Source organism: Heloderma suspectum, chromosome 2, assembly GCF_057233095.1.
Source record: "Heloderma suspectum isolate Gila_16-S chromosome 2, 16-S_ref, whole genome shotgun sequence".
Lineage (NCBI taxonomy): Eukaryota > Metazoa > Chordata > Lepidosauria > Squamata > Helodermatidae > Heloderma > Heloderma suspectum.
Window position 1 is genome coordinate 166,596,150 of NC_139459.1, and position 19,278 is coordinate 166,615,427.

General features: G+C 46.7%; 2 protein-coding genes and 1 pseudogene across 4 annotated transcripts in view; all 3 read right to left on the minus strand.

Moving 5' to 3' along the window:
- LOC146353139 (afadin- and alpha-actinin-binding protein-like) overlaps positions 1-1,312 on the minus strand; it is a 32,816-nt gene extending 31,504 nt beyond the window's left edge. Inside the window, exon 1 of one of the 3 annotated variants that reach the window (XM_084835793.1) lies at positions 1,026-1,312. The gene's annotated coding sequence lies outside the window, so the exon portion shown is untranslated. The remainder of the gene's footprint in view (positions 1-1,025) is intronic. The other 2 variants (XM_084835794.1, XM_084835795.1) reach the window with 2 other exon arrangements.
- Positions 1,313-6,977: 5,665 nt separating this feature from the next.
- Positions 6,978-16,212, minus strand: CLPP (caseinolytic mitochondrial matrix peptidase proteolytic subunit). The gene is made up of 7 exons (XM_084835797.1): positions 16,182-16,212; positions 14,825-14,926; positions 13,992-14,063; positions 12,659-12,755; positions 9,873-10,060; positions 9,535-9,640; positions 6,978-7,476 (listed from the first exon to the last, which is right to left on the minus strand). Exons 1-7 carry the CDS (start codon positions 16,197-16,199, stop codon positions 7,307-7,309), a joined length of 753 nt encoding a protein of 250 aa, XP_084691923.1. The 5' UTR covers positions 16,200-16,212; the 3' UTR covers positions 6,978-7,306.
- On the minus strand, positions 7,571-8,133 carry LOC146353141 (NADH dehydrogenase [ubiquinone] 1 beta subcomplex subunit 1 pseudogene; annotated as a pseudogene).
- Positions 16,213-19,278: the final 3,066 nt, after the last annotated feature.

Here is a 19,278-nt window from a genome sequence, read left to right on the forward strand (position 1 = left end):
TCGCCAGAAGTAGAAAATCAATGGGGGTAAATGAGATAAAATATTTAATCCAGCGTGTTTCAGACCTTTAATGGTCCTTCATCCGGGAAAACTAGGGTGAATATAGAAGTATACTCTTGATAACCTTATATCCATTTACCCTTGCCCTAAAAGCATATAGTATTCAAAAGGACTGTATATGGAACCTATAGGCACAAATCCTGCCCAAAACTCCACTCTGTCGCCACTATATTTCACCATGTCTCCTCAGGCTCAAACCCCAAGACTTAAGGCACAATCCTATGCATGTTTAGACAGACTTTTTTTCTGTCTAAACATGCATAGGATTGCACCCTTAATGTAGCTCAGAAAAGGCAACACTGTCCATTTTTCTTAATCTCAGGTTTCTCCTTCAAACTGTTCTCTAGTGCAGGAGTATTACCAGCTTTCTCACACTTCGAAAAAATATCTGTAATGCTTTTCTTCTTATCCTCTCCTCTTTCATGTTTGTCTCCCTCACAGGAAGGGGAAATAGATGCTGAGATAAGAACACCATTTTGGGTAAAGGGGTGGCTGAAATATTAGAAAATACCCCACTGCCCTGGTCCTGCGGCCCCTTTCCCTAAGATGTTTGTCCTTCCCCTGGAGACCCTGAAAGTGCGAAGGCTAAACCAGGAAACACCAGAGTCCTAGCAAAACCATCAGCTCTTCCAGAATGTCTTTCTCTCTCTGTCTCTCACACAGCATAGCCAACAGCCTGTATCCTCAGGAACCATCTTAAGGTGCAATCCTATGCAAGTTTGGACAAAAGAAAATCCTACAACTCCCAGCACTCCCCAGCCAGCCATGCTTTTTTTCTATCTAAATTTGCATAGGATTGCACCCTTATTCATTCCTCTCTCTCTCACACACACACACACATCCCGCCCTTCACCCACAGCTACACGAAATATCTATACACAAAAAAACCTATTTTAAAGAAAACGTTTTAAAAAATTAGAACAAGATAGCTCATAAGCCTAGGTCTTCAGTTAAAAAACACACACCTTTAGAAGCGGGTTCAACCGCCAACACCCCTAATCTAATGCAACCTAACCCTCTGCAGCGTTGTATAGCACACAATTGGGGATCAAGCACTCCCGCCTAAACTAGACGCGTCGTCGTTCCCACAATTAACTCGCTCCCTCCTCGGGGCACAAAGCAGCCACTAAAGACTCGCTGCTAACTGCTCAAGGGCTTTTCGAACATTCCAATGCGATTCGCCATTGGATAAAGCCCGAAGGGGAGGGAATCCTGCTTTGAGAGCTTGCCGGGATTCGTAGTCCTATGCCGTGGTTAAGCACGTGGAGAGACAGAAGCTCTGCTTGCTCGGACCAAAAAGGTGCACCTGGTCCATCCTGTTGTTTGCAACAATGGCCAGCTGGATACCTGGGACTGCGACTCAGGAGGTCTGGGTTTTAGTCTCCACTCGGCCATGAAGCTCGCTGGGTGACTTTGGGCTAGTCACTGACTCTCAGCCTAAGCTACCTCACAGGTTTGTCCCCAGGATAAAATGGAGAGGAGGATCATGTACATTGTACACTGTCTTGATTTCCTTGGAGGAAAGGTGGGATATTAATGTAACAAAATAAAATAATAAAGAAACATACAGGCAGAGCATAAAGACAACAAGCAGACTTCCCTGTTGTGATTCTTTCCACCATCTGGTATTCAGTGGTACACTGCTGGTGAACATGGATGTTCCACGTAACTATAATGCATAATAGTCATGGATAGACTTTTGTTGTTTATTCGTTCAGTCGCTTCCGACTCTTCGTGACTTCATAGACTAGCCCAAGCCAGAGCTTCCTGTCGGCCATCGCCACCCCCAGCTCCCTCAAGGTCGAGTCTATCACCTCCAGAATATCATCCATCCATCTTGCCCTCGGTCGGCCCTTCTTCCTTTTGCCTTCCACTTTCCCTAGCAGCAGCACCTTCTCCATGGTATCCTGTCTTCTCATTATGTGGCCAAAGTACTTCAGTTTTGCCTTTACGATCATTCCCTCAAGTGAGCAGTCTGGCTTTATTTCCTGGAGGATGGACTGGTTTGATCTTCTTGCAGTCCAAGGCACTCTCAGAATTTACCTCCAACACCACAGTTCAAAAGCATCTATCTTCCTTTGCTCAGCCTTCCTTACGGTCCAGTTCTCGCATCCATAGGTTACTACGGGGAACACCATTGCTTTAACTATGCGGACCTTTGTTGTCAGTGTGATGTCTCTGCTCTTAACTATTTTATCAAGATTTGTCATTGCTCTCCTCCCAAGAAGTAAACGTCTTCTGATTTCCTGGCTGCAGTCAGCGTTTGCAGTAATCTTTGCGCCTAGAAAGACAAAGTCTGTCACTGCCTCCACGTTTTCTCCCTCTATTTGCCAGTTATCAATCAAGCTGGTTGCCATAATCTTGGGTTTTTTGAGGTTTAACTGCAACCCAGCTTTTGCACTTTCTTCTTTCACCTTCATCATAAGGTTCCTCAGCTTCTCCTCACTTTCAGACATCAACGTGGTATTATCTGCATATCTGAGATTGTTAATATTTCTTCCAGTGATTTTAACTCCAGCCTTGGATTCATCAAGCCCAGCACATCGCATGATGTGTTCTGCGTACAGGTTGAATAGGTAGGGTGAGAGTATACAACTCTGCCGTACTCCTTTCCCAATCTTAAACTAGTCTGTTGTTCCGTGGTCTGGATAGACTTATCCCTTCACAAAGACCTTCCTCCATTAACCCACTCCCCTTCCAGCATCAGTCCTGGCTTACAGCTCATCCCTTTCTGATCTGCCCTTTCCCAAATCCGCCCAGTCCTACTGTGTGATGGTCATGAAAATAGCAGCATGGAAGCGTAATGCAGACGAGTAGTCTCTCAAGGAGGAGAGGCAGGCAGATAATCTCTGTGAACTAGGATTATGAAAAGGCAGTTGATAAAACTATAAACAATGAAGAAACAAAACCACAAAGGAACTGAACCCCGATCAGTTTTGAATTACTTAGTGATGATGTCAGTTATGAGTTACTAGTGAGAAAAGAGCTCTTCGATGTCTGTAGCAAAGTTTTTGGAGTCTGTTTGCTTCTGTATGAGAGCTAATTCTGCTGTATTCGCTACCTCCAGTAACAGAGGCACTATGCCTATGTACACCAGTTGCTGGGGGACACAGGCGGGAGGGTGCTGTTGTATTTATGTCATGCTTGAGGGTTCCCGGTCGACAGGTCGTTGGCCATTGTGTGAACAAAATGCTGGACTAGATGTACCCTTGATCTGATCCAACAGGGCTCTTCTTATGTTCTTCTTATGCTACACTGTGTCCACTCAACCATCTTCTCTCCCTTTTCTCCTTCTCTCCAGTGGTGCCATCAGGACAGGACTTTGGGGCAGAGGTCCAGAGGTCCACTCAGCAGAATGAGCCAGAGGGCCCACAAACATGGCAGGGCTGGCTTGCCACTTTTTGAAGCAAGTGAAGTAATACACATTATCATCTAAAGGTGAGAAGTGAGGAGACTAAGTCTGAAGTCTAAAATTACCTAACTGTACGACTGCTTCTGTCTCTTCAGCCCTTCTCACAAGAGTTACCAACAGACTTCCACATCCCCTTGATTTATGCCCCATCCACTTTTCCTTGCATTCCAAAACACCTGAAGCTGCCTTATACTGAGTCCCACTAGCTCAGTAGGCTGCAGTTCTTTTAGGGTCTTAGGCTCAGGGAGGCATTCTCCTTCTTAGCCCTACTAGGCTATACCAATACTGCGCCAGCCATATTGGTTGCCCGTGCGTTTCCAAGCCCAGTTTAAATTGTTGGTTTTAACCTTTAAAGTCCTAAATGGTTTGGCCCAAGTTACTTGAAGGACTACCTTCTCCCATACCAGCCTGCCCACACTTTGACGTCAACAGAGGCCATTCTCACTTGCCTGCCACCAAGGGAGGTTAGGTTGTTGAGTACAAGGAAAACAGCTTTCTCAGTGGTGGACCCACTCCTCTGGGATCAGCTTCCATCAAAGGTTCATCAGGACCCTTCTTTGCAGGTCTTCAGGAAGGCTCTGAAAACCCACTGTTTTCATTGGCCTTCCCATAATCTGTAAACTACAGGTTTTATTGCTGTAATCTGTTTTAATAGTATTCTGTAGTATTTTATTGTATATTTATTGCCTACCTGTATGCTTTTGTAGGTTTTTTTATCCTGTATGCCAGCTTGAGATGGTATTACCCTTAAAAGTGGCCTAAAGTAATAAACTGGAAATACTGAAAAATCCAACCTGGGGCCTTATGTGAACACAAAGTATGTACTCCGACACTGGGTTTGACGCCTCCTTGCTTCTCCATTGCCCCTTACCCCCAGGCAGCACCATGAATGACAAAGGACTGTTTCTTGTTGGCTACCTCCTCATTCTCTCCCACCAGCTTAGTGAGGGTGGGGCTTGACATCTTCATAATCAGCTTCCACCACAGGACAGGCCGACTGGGCAGGGTGCTTTGTTTTCCCTCCTTGTCCAAGTGAGGCCACACAGCAACAGCCAACACCAGGCCACAGAGCTCAAAATGTAGCTGGAGATAGCCACCAGGCTCCCCACCCGTGTTTTTCTTTTTTTTTGTCTTGTTTGCTTGGGTAAATATGTAATTCAGCATTGGGGGGTCAGACCTACCTCTGCTTTGTAGTGTTTCTTGGCCAAGTTACTTGTCTCTCAGCCTATTATTTATTACATTTCTAATCTGCCCAATAACTAGCGCCTCCTGTGAAATGCGTGTTGGAGCAGAAAACTGTAGGTTCAGAAGAGCAGTTTTGTGTTTTGGAGGTCATGCCTCACTTCTGCCTAAGTTCTTGGGGCAAGTTACTCTCTTTTTAGCCTCATGTTTGCCTTCAGAAAAAGAGATGTTTTGTGACTGGCCACACCCACTATGGCAGCCATTTTCTGGATGGGCAACTCCCTCCACCCCCCAATAGCAGCCATTTTGTAATCATGAACTTCCAAAATTCCAAACGTGCCCACTGGTCCTGAAACGTTGGGACCCCTGATGCTAGCCTAACAGTAACTGGCTGCAGAGTAAGCCTAAGCAGAACCTTCCCGACCGTCTGCTCCCATCGGTAGTACATGTCCTGGTCTCCTCTCGTCTAAACTACTGTAATGCGCTCTACGTGGGGTTACCCTTGAAGACAGTTCGGAAGCTGCAGCTGGTACAGAATGTGGTGGCTTGCCTGATTAAAGGCGTGATCACATCACTCCAGTGCTGAAGGAGTTGCACTGGTTACTAGTTCTTTTCCTGGCCAAATTCAAGGTGTTAGTTTTGACTTTTAAAACCCTGTATAGTTCCGGCCCAGCCTATCTTAAGGAGCTCCTCCAGCAACACCAGACAGGCCGCTCAACAAGATCAGCCGCGGATGACCTTCTCTCTGTCCCATCAGCCAGGACAGCTAGGCTGGTGAGGACAGGGGGAGAGGGCCTTCTCTGTGGTGGCCCCCACTCTGTGGAACTCCCTCCCTAGGGAACTCTGTCATGCCCCCTCTTTAATGAGCTTCCACCACACGTTGAAAACTTGGTTGTTCCGACAGGCATTTGGGGTGGACTAGGGAAATTTTAGAAAATGATGTTTTAATGTGTAATTTTATTGTTCTTAAACTGTTTGTATTATTGTACATCACCCAGAGTGGCTGGGTGACCAGCCAGATGGGCGATTAAAAAATTTAATAAATAAATAAAATCAACCAGCACTGCACAATTGTCTGACTCCCACGTTCAGGAAATCCTACCTCAGTAAGCGCCCAGTGGGCTTACCTAGTAGTGGAAAGAGAACATTAACGGCCGCAGTGGCATTCCAATCAGTTCTGCACAACTGCCACTTTAATTTCCCACAATGTCCCTGATGTAGCATCATTCTGGGGCACTATAGAAATGGCCACCACTCAGGGCTGACTAGTTTTAAAGGGGGATCAGGGCAGCCATAAAGTCATGAGCCCTGCTGGGACTTTGTGGCAATAGAGGCTGCCCAAAGGAGCACCAGGGCTGTCGCCCACCACCACCCCAGCATTGGAGTCCTGCCTACATGGCCCCCTTCCATCTTCCCCCAATGAACATGTGGGAAAGCACATCAGCCATCTCTTGCAGGAGTTTGATATCAGTATCCCAGAGGAATACTCTACATAGCTGAGACTTTGGGGTCCCAGTAGCCTCTACTCACACCTGTATGCATCCCAGCCCAGTGGTTTCTACAGCAGAAGGGAGCACAACTGCTCCATGTTACACATTTATGAGCATGCACAGGCCCACAGCCTAACAGAATAATCTTTCAGTCATCATGTTTCCACTGTGATATATCATGTGTGATGAGGCCAAATTGGTGTGGATGGTGCCAAAGGAGCAAAGAAAGAAGGAACCGGCTGTGCCTGCCCTTTCTATTCTGCTTCCTAGAAAACTGTGGGCACCTGCGAGTTTGATTCCTGTACCATTACCACTCTAGTCATCTTCGCCTATAAAGCTATGGGAATTTATGCCCAAGATCCAAGGAAACTGCACATACATGCTTCATGTAGGCCTTACTTGTGCCCAAGGTCAGGTAAGTGGCAGTGAGATGCCTCACCAATACTCCCACATATGCATGGGAACTAAAGGGGAACAAAAGTCAGATTGTACCTACGGCAATATTCCAGATACAGCACCTGGATCTGACATAGGCAGGGGATACATGCACAGCATCCTGGGCCTTTTCCACATCAGGTTTGCGGAAAGGGTGTCTTCAGAACAGCTGGATGGTAAGGAAGGTGTTAGAAACACAGTCGTTACCTGGCAGGGACAAAAATTTTGTAAACTGGTCCTGCTGTGGTTCTGCAGCTTGACAGCTGGTAAAGTTATTACCCACAAGCCTGTGCATTTATGTTATCTGAATCTGTTACAGTAGGCAGACCCAGATGTCAAGAGAACCTCAGGATCTGCTGCTAGTGGCCTTTCAGACAGAAAGTAAAGGAAAAAAGAATGTCCACATCAAAGAGGTCAATGTTTAATTTAAAACCATCACTCTATTAAACAATGCTGCAATGGGGGGAGGAAACACCTTGCTACGTATGGGATAACAATCAGATCTTGAAGGGCAAAAGGCAAAGAGACCAGCTCCTAGAAACACAGCTGACCAGCTACCGGTGGGACACTCCTAAGGAGGAGGTCCACTAAGACTGACATCCCCAGGCAATTCCAAGGAGTCCAACTGACCAACCCGTGGGAGGGAGCACCATTCCCACTTCAGGGTGTTGGCATTGCTAGAATAATCCCTGATGGAACCAGCTTCCAAACTGAGGCTGCTGCTCTCTCAGGGCTCAGCTGAGGAAGAGGAGGGAGCAGGTGCAGGGAGAACCTCCTTATGTACCAGCTCTGGCTCATCTTCTCCATCATGAGGAGGATGGACGAGCACCTTGTCCAAGATGCCAAATTCCTGGGCTTCTACTGGGCTCATGTAACGATCTCTCTCCATGGCAGCCTCTGTCAGGATAACACCAGTTTGGGTTAATGAAAGACTTAATACACTCTCAGCAAAATAAAGAAGATTACTAGCCAACAAACATATTCTTTTCTTATATAAGCAGATTTAATTGTATGGAAGCATTTCTCATTTGACACATTATTTCCATGTGACTTCTTCACCAGGTTTCAATTCCCTTTGAAATAACCTGCTCTTGTTTCTGAAGAGTGCCAGTTTCTCATCATTCTTCCTGTCAAAGTAACATCCCACCACAAATCCTAAGGGAACCAATGCTAAGGGCCTGTATTCTCACACAAGTTGGATAATATTCACTATAATTACTGTCCTGAAGGCTTAGACCAGCGATATCAACCTGACAGGGCCTAACCAAGGACAGTAAAAGCCCACAAATAGTTTTACTAATCTGCCTGTACCCTCATGGAGAAGAAGGCTATAGTGGCTACTAGTCATGATGCCTATATATTACCTCTAGTATCAGAGGCAGTATGCCACTCAATACCAGTTGCTGGGGAACATGTCCAGTGTGTTCTTGCACTCATGTCCTGCTTGTGAGTTTCCCACAGGCAGTTGGTTGGCAACTGTGTGAACAGAATGCCGAACCAGATATGCCTGTGGTCTGATTCAGCAGGACTCTTCTTATGTGTACACATACCCATACTAGGTGGCAATCCTGAGTGCACATATTAGGGAACAAAGTCCTACTCAGCTCAGTAGGACTTACTCCTGCATAAACATACTTCCATCTCCTCCAGATCTAGGAACATAGGAAGCTGCCTTATACTGAGTCAGACCCTGGGTCCAACAAGCCCAGTATTGTTGACACTGACTGGCAGCAGCGGCTCTCCAGGATTACAGGCAGGATTCTTTCCTAGCCCTGTCTGGAGATAGCAGGGATCAAACCTGGGACCTTCTACATGCAAAGCAGAAGCTCTACCACTGAGCCACAGCCCAAAACTCCTAAAGCTATCGTGGCTAGGCAATGCAAGGACCAGCAACCTTTGTTTAGCCTTCAGTGTGGGGAGAAGGTGAACAGTGGTGTATTTCTTTACATCAATATCCAGCTTCACCCCATAATAATAGATTAAATACACCTACATGGTATCGTATCTACTAGTAGTTAACTCAATTCTCAAAAGTGTCAGTCCTTATGTAGCAAAATGGGACTATCCAAGCACAAGAGGGAGGCATCAGCAGGCCTGGAGGAGCCCCAAGGTTTGCAGAATTCCAAAATAAACTTTAGGGGGAAATCGCAAGGGGGAGGGGGGAACCAAGAACAGCCCAAACGAAGTCTGAATGTGCTCATTGGCTATGGAATTCTGGCTTACTGTCAGAGGAAAAATACCCCAGAGAACTGGGTGGGAGGGGAATCCAGAACAGGAGCACTCCACACTGCAACATTTTGTTGCAGGTCCCACTTACACAACATCTATTACAGTTTAAACGAGGATCCAGTTCAAGAGCTACTAGCATTTACAAATGCCAGAAACTCCCAATAATCCAGCTTCCCTCAACCTGGTGCCCTCCAGATATTTTGGCCAACAACTTCCAGCATTCCTGGCTCTTAGCCAGGCTGGCTCAGGCCAATGGGAATTGAAGTCCAAAACATCTGGAGGGCAGCAGCAGCTTAGGGATAGTTGCAATATTCTAGCTGCATCCCACCCCCAGCTAACTATCTCATAGTATCCCACCCACCCACCCAAGCCAACCAGGGCATGGCAAATCTCCAAGGAGACAGAAGAGGGGGAGAAAGCATCCTGTAGCTGTGGAATCACCAGCTTCCAGAAAACCTCCATGTGCTTTTGCTGCCCAACAATGATGGATCTATGATACTATTAAGGAAGGAGCTCTTGCTTTATCACACTGCCATGGGGAAAAAACTGAACACCAAGGAAGGAACAAATCCAGGCAGGAGTCTCACTTCCCTCTCCCTAAATGCTTGCCTGATTGCTAGATGCTGCCACTGGCACTCCACATTTGGTTCCCCACCCTGCTTCTTGCAGTGGGATCTCTTAACTCTGGCTCTGCCACCAGTGGAGTGGAGGGAGCATGCTGCTTACCAATCACATCCAGGTTCTGCTTGGTGTGTTTGGCGTAGATGCCGTTGATCTGTTTCTTCAGCTTGAGGATTTCCTCTGCCTGGATGGCAATGTCTGTAGCCTGGCCCTGGAAGGGGAGGCAGAGAGTCAGATGGGGGTGAGCTTGGCAGCCTGCGGAAGCATTTTGTCCACCAGTGAGCACCAGAGAATGTGGGGGACCGCTGTGATCTTCCACCCACCCCCACATCCCGCCCAGCCATGGGGGTCATGCTATCTGCCCAGGTCATCACCGAGATGGGATGCTGGCTAGATGAGATTCTGCAGCTGACTGTAACATGAAGCAGCAGGTCCAAACTTACCCGTGCCCCACCTGAGGGCTGGTGGATCATGATGCGGGAATTGGGCAGGGAGTGGCGCATGCCCGGCGAACCTGCTGCCAGCAGCAGAGAGCCCATGCTGGCTGCCTGCCCCACACACCACGTGCAAATGGGGTTCAGGATGTACTGCATGGTGTCATAAATGGCCAGGCCCGATGTCACTGCACCACCTGCAAGAGGGGTGGGGGCAGAGGGAAAAGTGTTTGCTGCAACTCCAGGGCTCTCAAGTTTTAAATACAACAAGGCTTTCCTTAATCTACACTATTTGAAAAAGCCAAACATCCTGAAGGAGAGCTAAGAGATGGCAGAATTAGCAGACATTCAAACTGGTGCCAAAAATCCTACTAATGGAAGGGAAGTGAACAGAATCACAGGATCCTGGTGGCACCTAAGAAAGTAAACTAGCCTTTCCCAACTTGGTGCCTTCCAGATGTTTGGGACTGGAACTCCCATCAGCCCCAGCCAACATGGCCAATGATCAGGAGTCCTGGGATTTGTAGTTCAACACATCTGGAGGGCACCAGGTTTATTTATTAATTATTACATTTATATCCTGCCTTTTTTCCTCTTGCAAGGAACCCGAGGCAGCTTACATGGTCCTCTTCCTCTCCATTTTGTCCTCACACCAACCCTGTAAGGCTGAGTGTGTGGCTGGCTCAAAGTCAACCAGTGAGCTTCATGGCCAACTGTGGACTAGAGCCCAGATCTCCTGAGTCTCATTCAAACACTCTAACCACTACACCACACTGGCTCTCGCCAGCTTGGGGAAGGATGAAGTAAACTCTTGCCTAAGAACATTCAGGCCACAGTGCATTTGTTAGGTCTCTAAGGCAGCCTTCCCCAACCTGGTGCCCTCCAGATGCACTGGACTACAACTCCCATCATCCCCAACCAGCACGGCCACTACATCTGGAGAGCACCATGGCAGGGAAGGCTGCCTTATCTCAACAACACGTTGGTGAGCTCATCTGTCACAACAACAGGCAGTTCAACCAAGAGCCTTCCAGCTCCAACTCAGGTATTGGAGACACCCTGAGTGGTCACCCTGCCTCCACCCTTTTGCTTTCGCCTTAGATCGAGACTGCAGTGCTGAGGGGAGGGATTACCCCTTTCCTCCTGTGTCATCTCTCCAAAGAAAATGCCAGCCCCACCAGGACAGCAGTCTATCTGTCACCTAGGTCGAAGCATATACACAACTGTTTGGGAGGAACCAGTCCCACGATTGTGGAGAAAAGAAATCAGCGGTGCCCATGTCATCTGCCACCCCCCTCAGAATTCCCTGTTCCCTCTGAAGGAAAAGGTTCCTCCTGTGCAAGCACCGAGTCATCGCTGACTCCTAGAGGGAGGGAGCTTTCGCTGGAGTTTTCATGGCAGACTGTAGCGGGGTGGTTTGCCATTACCTTCCCCAGTCGTGAGTGACTACCTTTCCCCCAGCAAGCTGGGTACTCATTTTACCGACCTCGGAAGGATGGAGGGCTGCGTCGACCTGAGCCGGCTACCCGAGACCCGGCTTCCGCTGGGATCGAACTCAGGTCGTGGGGAGAGTACCTGGGGAGAAATGAATTTGCCCAACAACACTATATTGTTCCCTGTTATAATGCAAGGTACACGGTCTTGAATGGGCAATTAAGACCCATTAGCTTTACAAAAGACCTGTTCATGGTGGAGACAAAACTGTTGATATGGATCAACACCACCGCTTGCATTTTTGGACTCTCTCCAGGAGTGTGGCTACGGGGCACTCAATTCAAAATTTACTACTACACCACTGGAAGAAATCCTTCCAAACCTGGCGAGTTTGACGCCTTCGTGGTTTCTGGATATTACTGCAGTAAATGTTGCAGTAATCTACGCCATTTGCTCTCAGACTATGTTCCGAGGAACCCCGAGGGCTTCTGTTAGTAGACAGAATGTTCAGTGATAGGGATCACTGGATTGACCTGGGACAACAATTGTTCTTAAACAAGAGCTACACCTTCAAGAAAGGAAACCTAGGAAACTGCCTCATACCGAGTCAGACCCTTGGTCCACCTAGCCCAGTACTGTCAACATTGACTGGCAGCCAGGGCTCTCCAGGGGTTCAGGCAAGAGTTTTTCGAGCCCTACCTGGAGATTCTGGGGATAGAACCTGGGACCTTCCACATGCAAAGCAGGAGCTCTACCACTGAGCTACAGCCCCCTAAAGGTTAACACACACACACACACACACACACACCCCCCATACTATCAAATAGCCATGCTGGCTGGGGTTGATGGGGGTTGCAGTCCAGCATCATCTGGAGGGCCACCTGCTCCCCAATCTTGCTCTAAAGCAACGGGGATTGAGGGAGGGTTGGGAAAATAGACTGCCCTGCTCTAGCCATTGTCTGTGTTTTCTTGGAAGGTCCCACTTCACATTCATACAGCCCTTCATAAAATGTTTGCTGGGAATGATGGGAGCTGCAGCCCAACACATCTGGAGGGCACCACTGAAGCATGAAGGCTGCTTTTAGAATGTGGAAGAGGAAAAGCAACAACTATGGCGAAGAGACCCAGCTACCCCTGTTTCAGGCTCTTCCAGGAGAGGTGCTGCAGAGAGCAAGAGAAAAGTGTTGCCTTGGGAGAATAAAGGAGGTTATTCCTGGGTACTATGGCTGCAACCAGAAGCTATTGCAGGGTACGCTGCAGAATGTGGTACTCCTTCACATGTACACCCTGCCCATTAGCAATGTGGACTGGCTGTAGAGAAGCTGCTCCCATCTTGCGCTTTGCTTTTTACTGTCACGCACCTGGGCTGTTAATGTACATGTGGATAGGCTTCTTGTTGCTTTCCGACTGCAAGAAGAGCAGCTGTGCTATGACCAAGCTCGCAACGCTGTCATCAATCTGTAGGCAGATAACACAAGACAATCAGCAGGGGAATTCCCCACTGCAGGAAACCAAACCTCCTGTTGGAATTAATAGCAAGTCCAAGACCCTTAGTGTTGTGGCTTTCTGGGAGGTGGCCATCCCAGAGCCAGGAAAGGGAATCCCACCAGACCAACCCCTGGAGATGGAAGCCAGGCTCAAGACTGTAGTCCAGGCCTGGGGCTTAGGAGACAAAGGGCACACATTACTAAAATGCAAGAGACATAATCAGAACAAAGCATGGTCAGTTCTTTGAAGTGAATAACCTAAAGAAAACCAAGCCAGAAACAGAGCAAAGCATTCACATAATTTTTTACAGATTTTAGTCTGAGCTATGTGTTGTTGTTCAGTCGTTCAGTCGTGTCCGACTCTTCGTGACCCCATGGACCATAGCACGCCAGGCCTTCCTGTCCTGCGCTCTCTCCTGGAGTGTGCTCAAGTCCATATTCATTGCATTGGTGATTCTATCTAGCCATCTCATCCTCTGCCGTCCCCTTCTCCTTTTGCCTTCAATCTTTCCCAGCATCAGGGTCTTTTCCAGAGAGTTTTCTCTTCACATTAGGTGGCCAAAATATTTGAGCTTCAGCTCCAGTATCTGTCCTTCCAGTGAGCACTCAGGGTTGATTTCCTTTAGGATTGACTGATTTGACCTCCTTGCAGTCCAGGGGACTTGTAAGAGTCTTCTCCAGCACCACAGTTCGAAAGCATCGATTCTTTGGCACTCAGCCTTCCTTATAGTCCAGCTCTCACAGCCATACGTTGCTACTGGGAAAACCATAGCTTTGATTATACGAACCTTTGTTGAGCTATGTGTATTCTCTGCTAAAAAAAGAAATCAAAGACCTAGCCAATAAAGTAATCCAAGCTCTGCAATTTATAAATTACATGAAGCTAATTTGCACATTTTCTCAAATTTTTCATAACTGATTCTCTGCTTTGCATAATTGACTCTGATTTTGTTAGTTATGGTGAAGGTTATGGAGTTGTCCTGATCACTGAAAACCCTGCCTTCTGACTCTGGAAATCTTACCCAGCCACTCTTCTGGCTACTGAGATTTCAGCAGGCATTGCCCACACACTAAGAAATAAATAAAATCAGTCTCCCCCAGGAAGCTGAAGTTTGCACCCAGTACCACATTCTGAGTGGGGATAACAGTGAACCCATTGGATTGGCTGAACCTGTTGCCCCACGGTGGAAGGAGCTCACACACTTACCGGGCCCATCACACAGACAATGCGCTCTCTCAGAAGGCGAGAATAGATGTCGTAGGCTCGCTCGCCACGGCCCTGAAACAGACAGAAGGTCAGCAGAAGCGCCCTCAAGGTTCAGGATTCCATGGCAGAGAGTCTCAATGTCCTCCAGAGAGAAGGACCCACAGATCTCCTACAAAGGAAACAGCTTGCTGGAGTTGTTTAATTCTGAGTTCTTAGAGCAGAAGGGCTTGGAAAGGCATCAAGAGCTGCGTGCTGATGAAAACCAAGAAAGCCGTGGACAGAAGAGTCAAGGAACAAGACAAAGTCATACACAAATCAGGGACCTTAAAGCAAGGATGCACACGTTCTGTGATTCTGATGATTGCAGGTTCCAACCCTGACATTTTGGCTCTCAATACAAAAAAATAACAATTAAGAAGTGTCTAGTCCTCAGGGAGATACAAGAAAAAACGAACAGGCGGTAACCTGCCCAATTGTTCAGTAGGAAGTAAACTTCTCCGAGCTTGCAGCCAAAGAGTGTAAAGAGAACGGGACGATAGAAAATTAAAAATTAAATAGACAGGGTCCTGTCTATCTAATTATTATTTTTCACTTTTATATCTGTCTTCTATAGTTACGTTTTTGCATGCACACATCAGTACTCTTAAGCCCCCACCCCACCCATTTCTTGCTATAGGCCTGAAGTAAAATCCTAGCAACCTACACCACCTGTTATAACATACCTGGGACTTTTTAGTTCCTAGTCTGCTCCCTTTCCTTCACATACAGAGCATGAGAAGCCCCCCCATACACACACACACATGCACGCACGCACCCCAGCATGCTATGCTTACCGTCTGTTCCACTACAATGGGGATGAGGGGGATGTAGCTCTTGGGAGACTGGTGGAGGCTCCGACCCATGGAAAAGATGTGGCATCCCAGCCGCAATGGGTGCTACGGAGAGAGAGAACTAGTGACCCACCATCCCACACTTCCCCACGGAAGCCACCCTCCCCTTCCCCAGCTTGTCCTCTCTCCCATGGCTGCTATCAGAAAGCCGCTGCTCCTACCTTTTCCCCTTCCCAGCGCCCGCCAAAGGCCCGTTTGCTTTCTCCCTGCTGCCCTCACAAGCCTCTAGGGCAGTGGTGGGAAGACATCAAGCTTGCAGGATCTATGTTTGTTTATTTTACTAGAACCCTGAGACCCACCAACTGGAGTCTGGTGCAAAAAAAGAATTCTGAGCCCAGGAATTTGGTTGAGTTCTGCTCAGAGATCTCCTTCCATGCAAAAATCCACCCCGGTTACCCCAAGCTGTCTTCATTTCAGTAGTATAATTCAGGGGAAGAGGGGAGTCATTTTGTTGCTGCTGTTGTTAAATAATTGGAACTCAGAAATCCTCATTGATCTATTGGAAATTACCCAGAGACCGACCAGTAGCTTCAGATCCAGCTTCATACAAATTAACATCTTTTTAACAGCCTTGTCATGCTCACAATCACACGTGCAGTACATGCTCAGATGACAACTGGGGAGATTACTCAGCTTTATCCACTGTAAGCACAAAACCAGAACCTACTTATTCTGAATAAGTGAAAGCCAAGTAAAAGAGGTGGGATCTTGTGTATGTGGTATCCTGCTTTCATAATAAAAACACCCCTAAGCATTTATCTGTCACTTTTCAAGTGTCTAACACACTTTGCATGCCAGTAACTCTTGTACCACACCATGTCAGTAACTTATTTCAGGACCTCTTGAAAAACAGCCCTGCAAGGTAGGGTAGCATTCTGCCCACGTTGCTGTGGGAGTGCAGGGAGCCAAGGCTTAAGGATAGTAGCTGATCCATATCCACCTACAGCAGCCTTCCCCAACCTGGTGCCCGCCAGATGTTTTGGACTTTAACTCCCATCAGCCCCACCCAGCATGGCCAATGGTCAGGAATGCTGGGAATTGTAGTCCAAAACATCTGGAGGGCAGAAGGGGGAAGGGGTGGTCTGATCTCACAAGGCTCTTCTTATGCTCTTCTACTCTCTGTGCAGCTTGGTGTGGTTGCTTGTTTCTCTTTAAGGAGTTTGAAGCAGGGGAACAGAAGCATACCTATACCAGGGATGCTTCACCTTCGGGTGCTCCAATTTCCCCTCACTACTTACACCCAAGCACCCACAATTATTGCCACCCGCCCATCAAACCCACGTGCACTTGGCCCCCTCACCGCTATCCTTTGCAGCATCCTGCCCCGGAAGATCCGTCTTTCCCCTTCCCACGTGTTTTTCAGAGGACGCGAATCACATGATGAGGGCTGGAGGCGGGAGGGAGAGATTAGAACTGCAATTCCTGGCACTGGCCATAGAGCCGCGATGCACGATGGGAGATGTAGTACCACATCCTGGCCTGTTGCTAGATGTTCTTCCTGTTACTACTACCTCATTATGACATTTTCGCCAACGTTTCACAAGCAGAAATTAATACACTCTTTACTAATTTGAATATGAGCAGTCCCCTCCCACTTTCTGTTTTAAGACAGTAACCAAATGCAGACTCCATGGCTTGAACATCAGCCATTCTCCCCACCCCAATTTTGCTTTGTTTACCATCTTACCAGATGAAGAGTTCTGGATAACTCGAAAGCTTGCACAGTATTTTGTGATCTTTGAATTGGCCTAATAAAGGTATTATGCTAATGGATTTCAGCATTTTTCTTTTGACCAACACAGATACCTTCACTTTTTGTGTGACTCTTTACTAGGAGCAGGTAGCAGAAAATAGGGACCGCTGAACTGGTTTAATCATTTATCAATCCTATAGAATGCTATGGACTTCTGAAATAAGGTCATACCTGTGATATTCAAGGGAGCATGATGACCTGATGTCCCCAGTCTCTCTGGTAGGGTTCCCATTGCCCATCCTATACAATGCACTTGGGACATGGACCAGCAAGGGTCACCAACTATATTATCAGGACAGGGCTCCTATGCCTTTTAACAGCTGCATGACAAGCAGACAATCAGCTAGTCATAGAGCTTTTCCTATCTTTAAACGGGGAAAAGTTTTGGCTGCTGAATTTCTTCTGGCTGAGCAGCTGCAAATAAGATCTGCTTAGGAAATAGTGGCAACCCTGATTCTCACTGCAGAGAATCAAATTGTTTACAGACCACTGGCTGCAAGTACAAAGACCTTTAAGTGTGTGAACCCTGCAAGTAGGATTGCCAGCAGACCAGAAAAGGCTTGCATGGCCTACTCTCATGCCTTTAATGGCAGGTTGAGCTGTAAAAATCAGCAGGTGAACTTTCACATGGCATGAAGATAAATATTGTATCAACTGCTAATGCGCCTTTGGAAAAAGAGGCAGCTCACAAATAAATAAATGCAGATCACAAAGAGGCACAGGAGCAGGTGCTAGGTAAAAAGTTGGCAGCCTTTCCCAAGGTGGTATATTTCAGTCAGTAAGGGAACTTAAATAGTTGTCACAATGTGTCATTCTTCCCCTTTGGGCTCTCTCCCAAGTTTCTTGGAGTGGGGGCATTTTAATTTTGGAGCAGGGGAGTTATAAACAAACAGTCACTTGTTTGTGATTTTTTTTTAAAAAAAAACTTAGTTCTACTGATGTTATGTAAGCTGCCTTGTGTGCTTTTTATAAAAGAAGGCTAATGAATCAATAATAATAATATACAATAATAGTAATAATAATATATATTTAATGCTGAGTGGTTCACAGCAACCCAATAATATCACATAATAACCCACTAGTAGCATGAACTTACATCACGAAGTCAGCTGTGTCTGTGTTTTGAATACCCCCCTGGAATCCAACACTTTCCCCCTTGTTTTGTTCCTGGCTGTTGGTGTTAACCATAGCTGCTTTCAACCCTGTCTAAAGCCTGCATTTCTATTACCGTCCACACAGTGGCAAGAATAGCAGAGAAATATCCTGCTAGGAACAGCACAGTGGGGGTCCTGGCATCATAGAGAGATGGGTAGAGCTCCCCATCTATTCCACCCCCCACCCACCCCCAGTAGACATACCAGGAAATCGGTCATAACATAGCGCATGCTAATGCACCGAAATGTATTGATGAAAAGTGCACCAAAATGCCTTCCTACATGCAGGAATCTTCCTTTATGTTCAACACTACTTTCGACACCAGGTGAACATTTATTCTGGCAGGCCTAAAATATACCTGATTTTTGAGCCGTTGTTTAATGTGTGTTTGTTTTAAACTGTTATTGTTTAGATTAAATTATTTTGACGTAAGCCACCTTGGGCATCGCCATCCACAACTGAAAGGTGGGATATAGGTATTATAAACAAATGCATATATAAATTAGATTGTATAAATATTTACTTGGGCGTTGGGGCTGCCAACTAACCAGCTCTTGTAGCTGGACCTTTAATAGCCATTTGCAATGCAGACATTATCAGGGTTTAATGCCAACCTCTATTCTGCGAAAAGCTTCACCCACCAATTTCTGCGCATCAAACTATTGTTAAAGGAACAGGAGCAGGATAGGCTGCTTTTGTTGGCAGTTGGCAACTCTAGTCAGAAGTGTCCCACGGAATTAAATCTCAGGATTTACTCCCCAGTAACCATGCACTCAGCTGTGGATGTGTCTGGTGGTGAAAAGAAAATCCGATGCTGTAAAGAACAATATTGTTTAGGAACCTGGAATGTCAGATCAATGAATCAAGGGAAGCTGGAGGTGGTCAAACATGAGATGGCAAGATTGAACATTGACATCTTGGGAATCATCAAACTAAAATGGACAGGCATGGGCGAATTTAATTCAGGTGACCATCATATCTACTACTGTGGGCAAGAATCCCTTCGAAGAAATGGAGTAGCACTCATAGTCAACAAAAGGGTGGGAAAAGCAGTACTGGGGTACAATCTTAAAAACGATAGAATGATCTCAGTACGAATCCAAGGCAAACCATTCAGCATCACAGTAATTCAAATCTATGCCCCAACCACTGATGCCGAAGAAGCTGAGCTTGATCGGTTATATGAAGACCTACAACACCTTTTAGAACTAACACCAAAAAAAGATGTCCTCTTCATCATAGGGGATTGGAATGCTAAAGTAGGAAGTCAAGAAATCACCGGGATAACAGGCAGGCATGGCCTTGGTGTACAAAATGAAGCAGGACAAAAGCTAATAGAGTTTTGCTAAGAGAACACACTGATCATAGCAAACACTCTTTTCCAACAGCACAAGAGACGACTCTACACATGGACATCACCAGATGGTCAATATCGAAATCAGATGGATTATGTCCTTTGCAGCCAAAGATGGAGAAGCTCTATACAGTC

Bases quoted from the DNA above. Each gene is read 5' to 3' on its own strand.
- CLPP (XM_084835797.1), bottom strand. The intron at 12,756-13,991 runs GTAAGTGTGTGA...ATCTGCCTACAG, and splicing joins TTGTCTGTGTGATGGGCCCG to ATTGATGACAGCGTTGCGAG. The intron at 7,477-9,534 runs GTAAGCAGCATG...TTATCCTGACAG, and splicing joins GCAGAACCTGGATGTGATTG to AGGCTGCCATGGAGAGAGAT.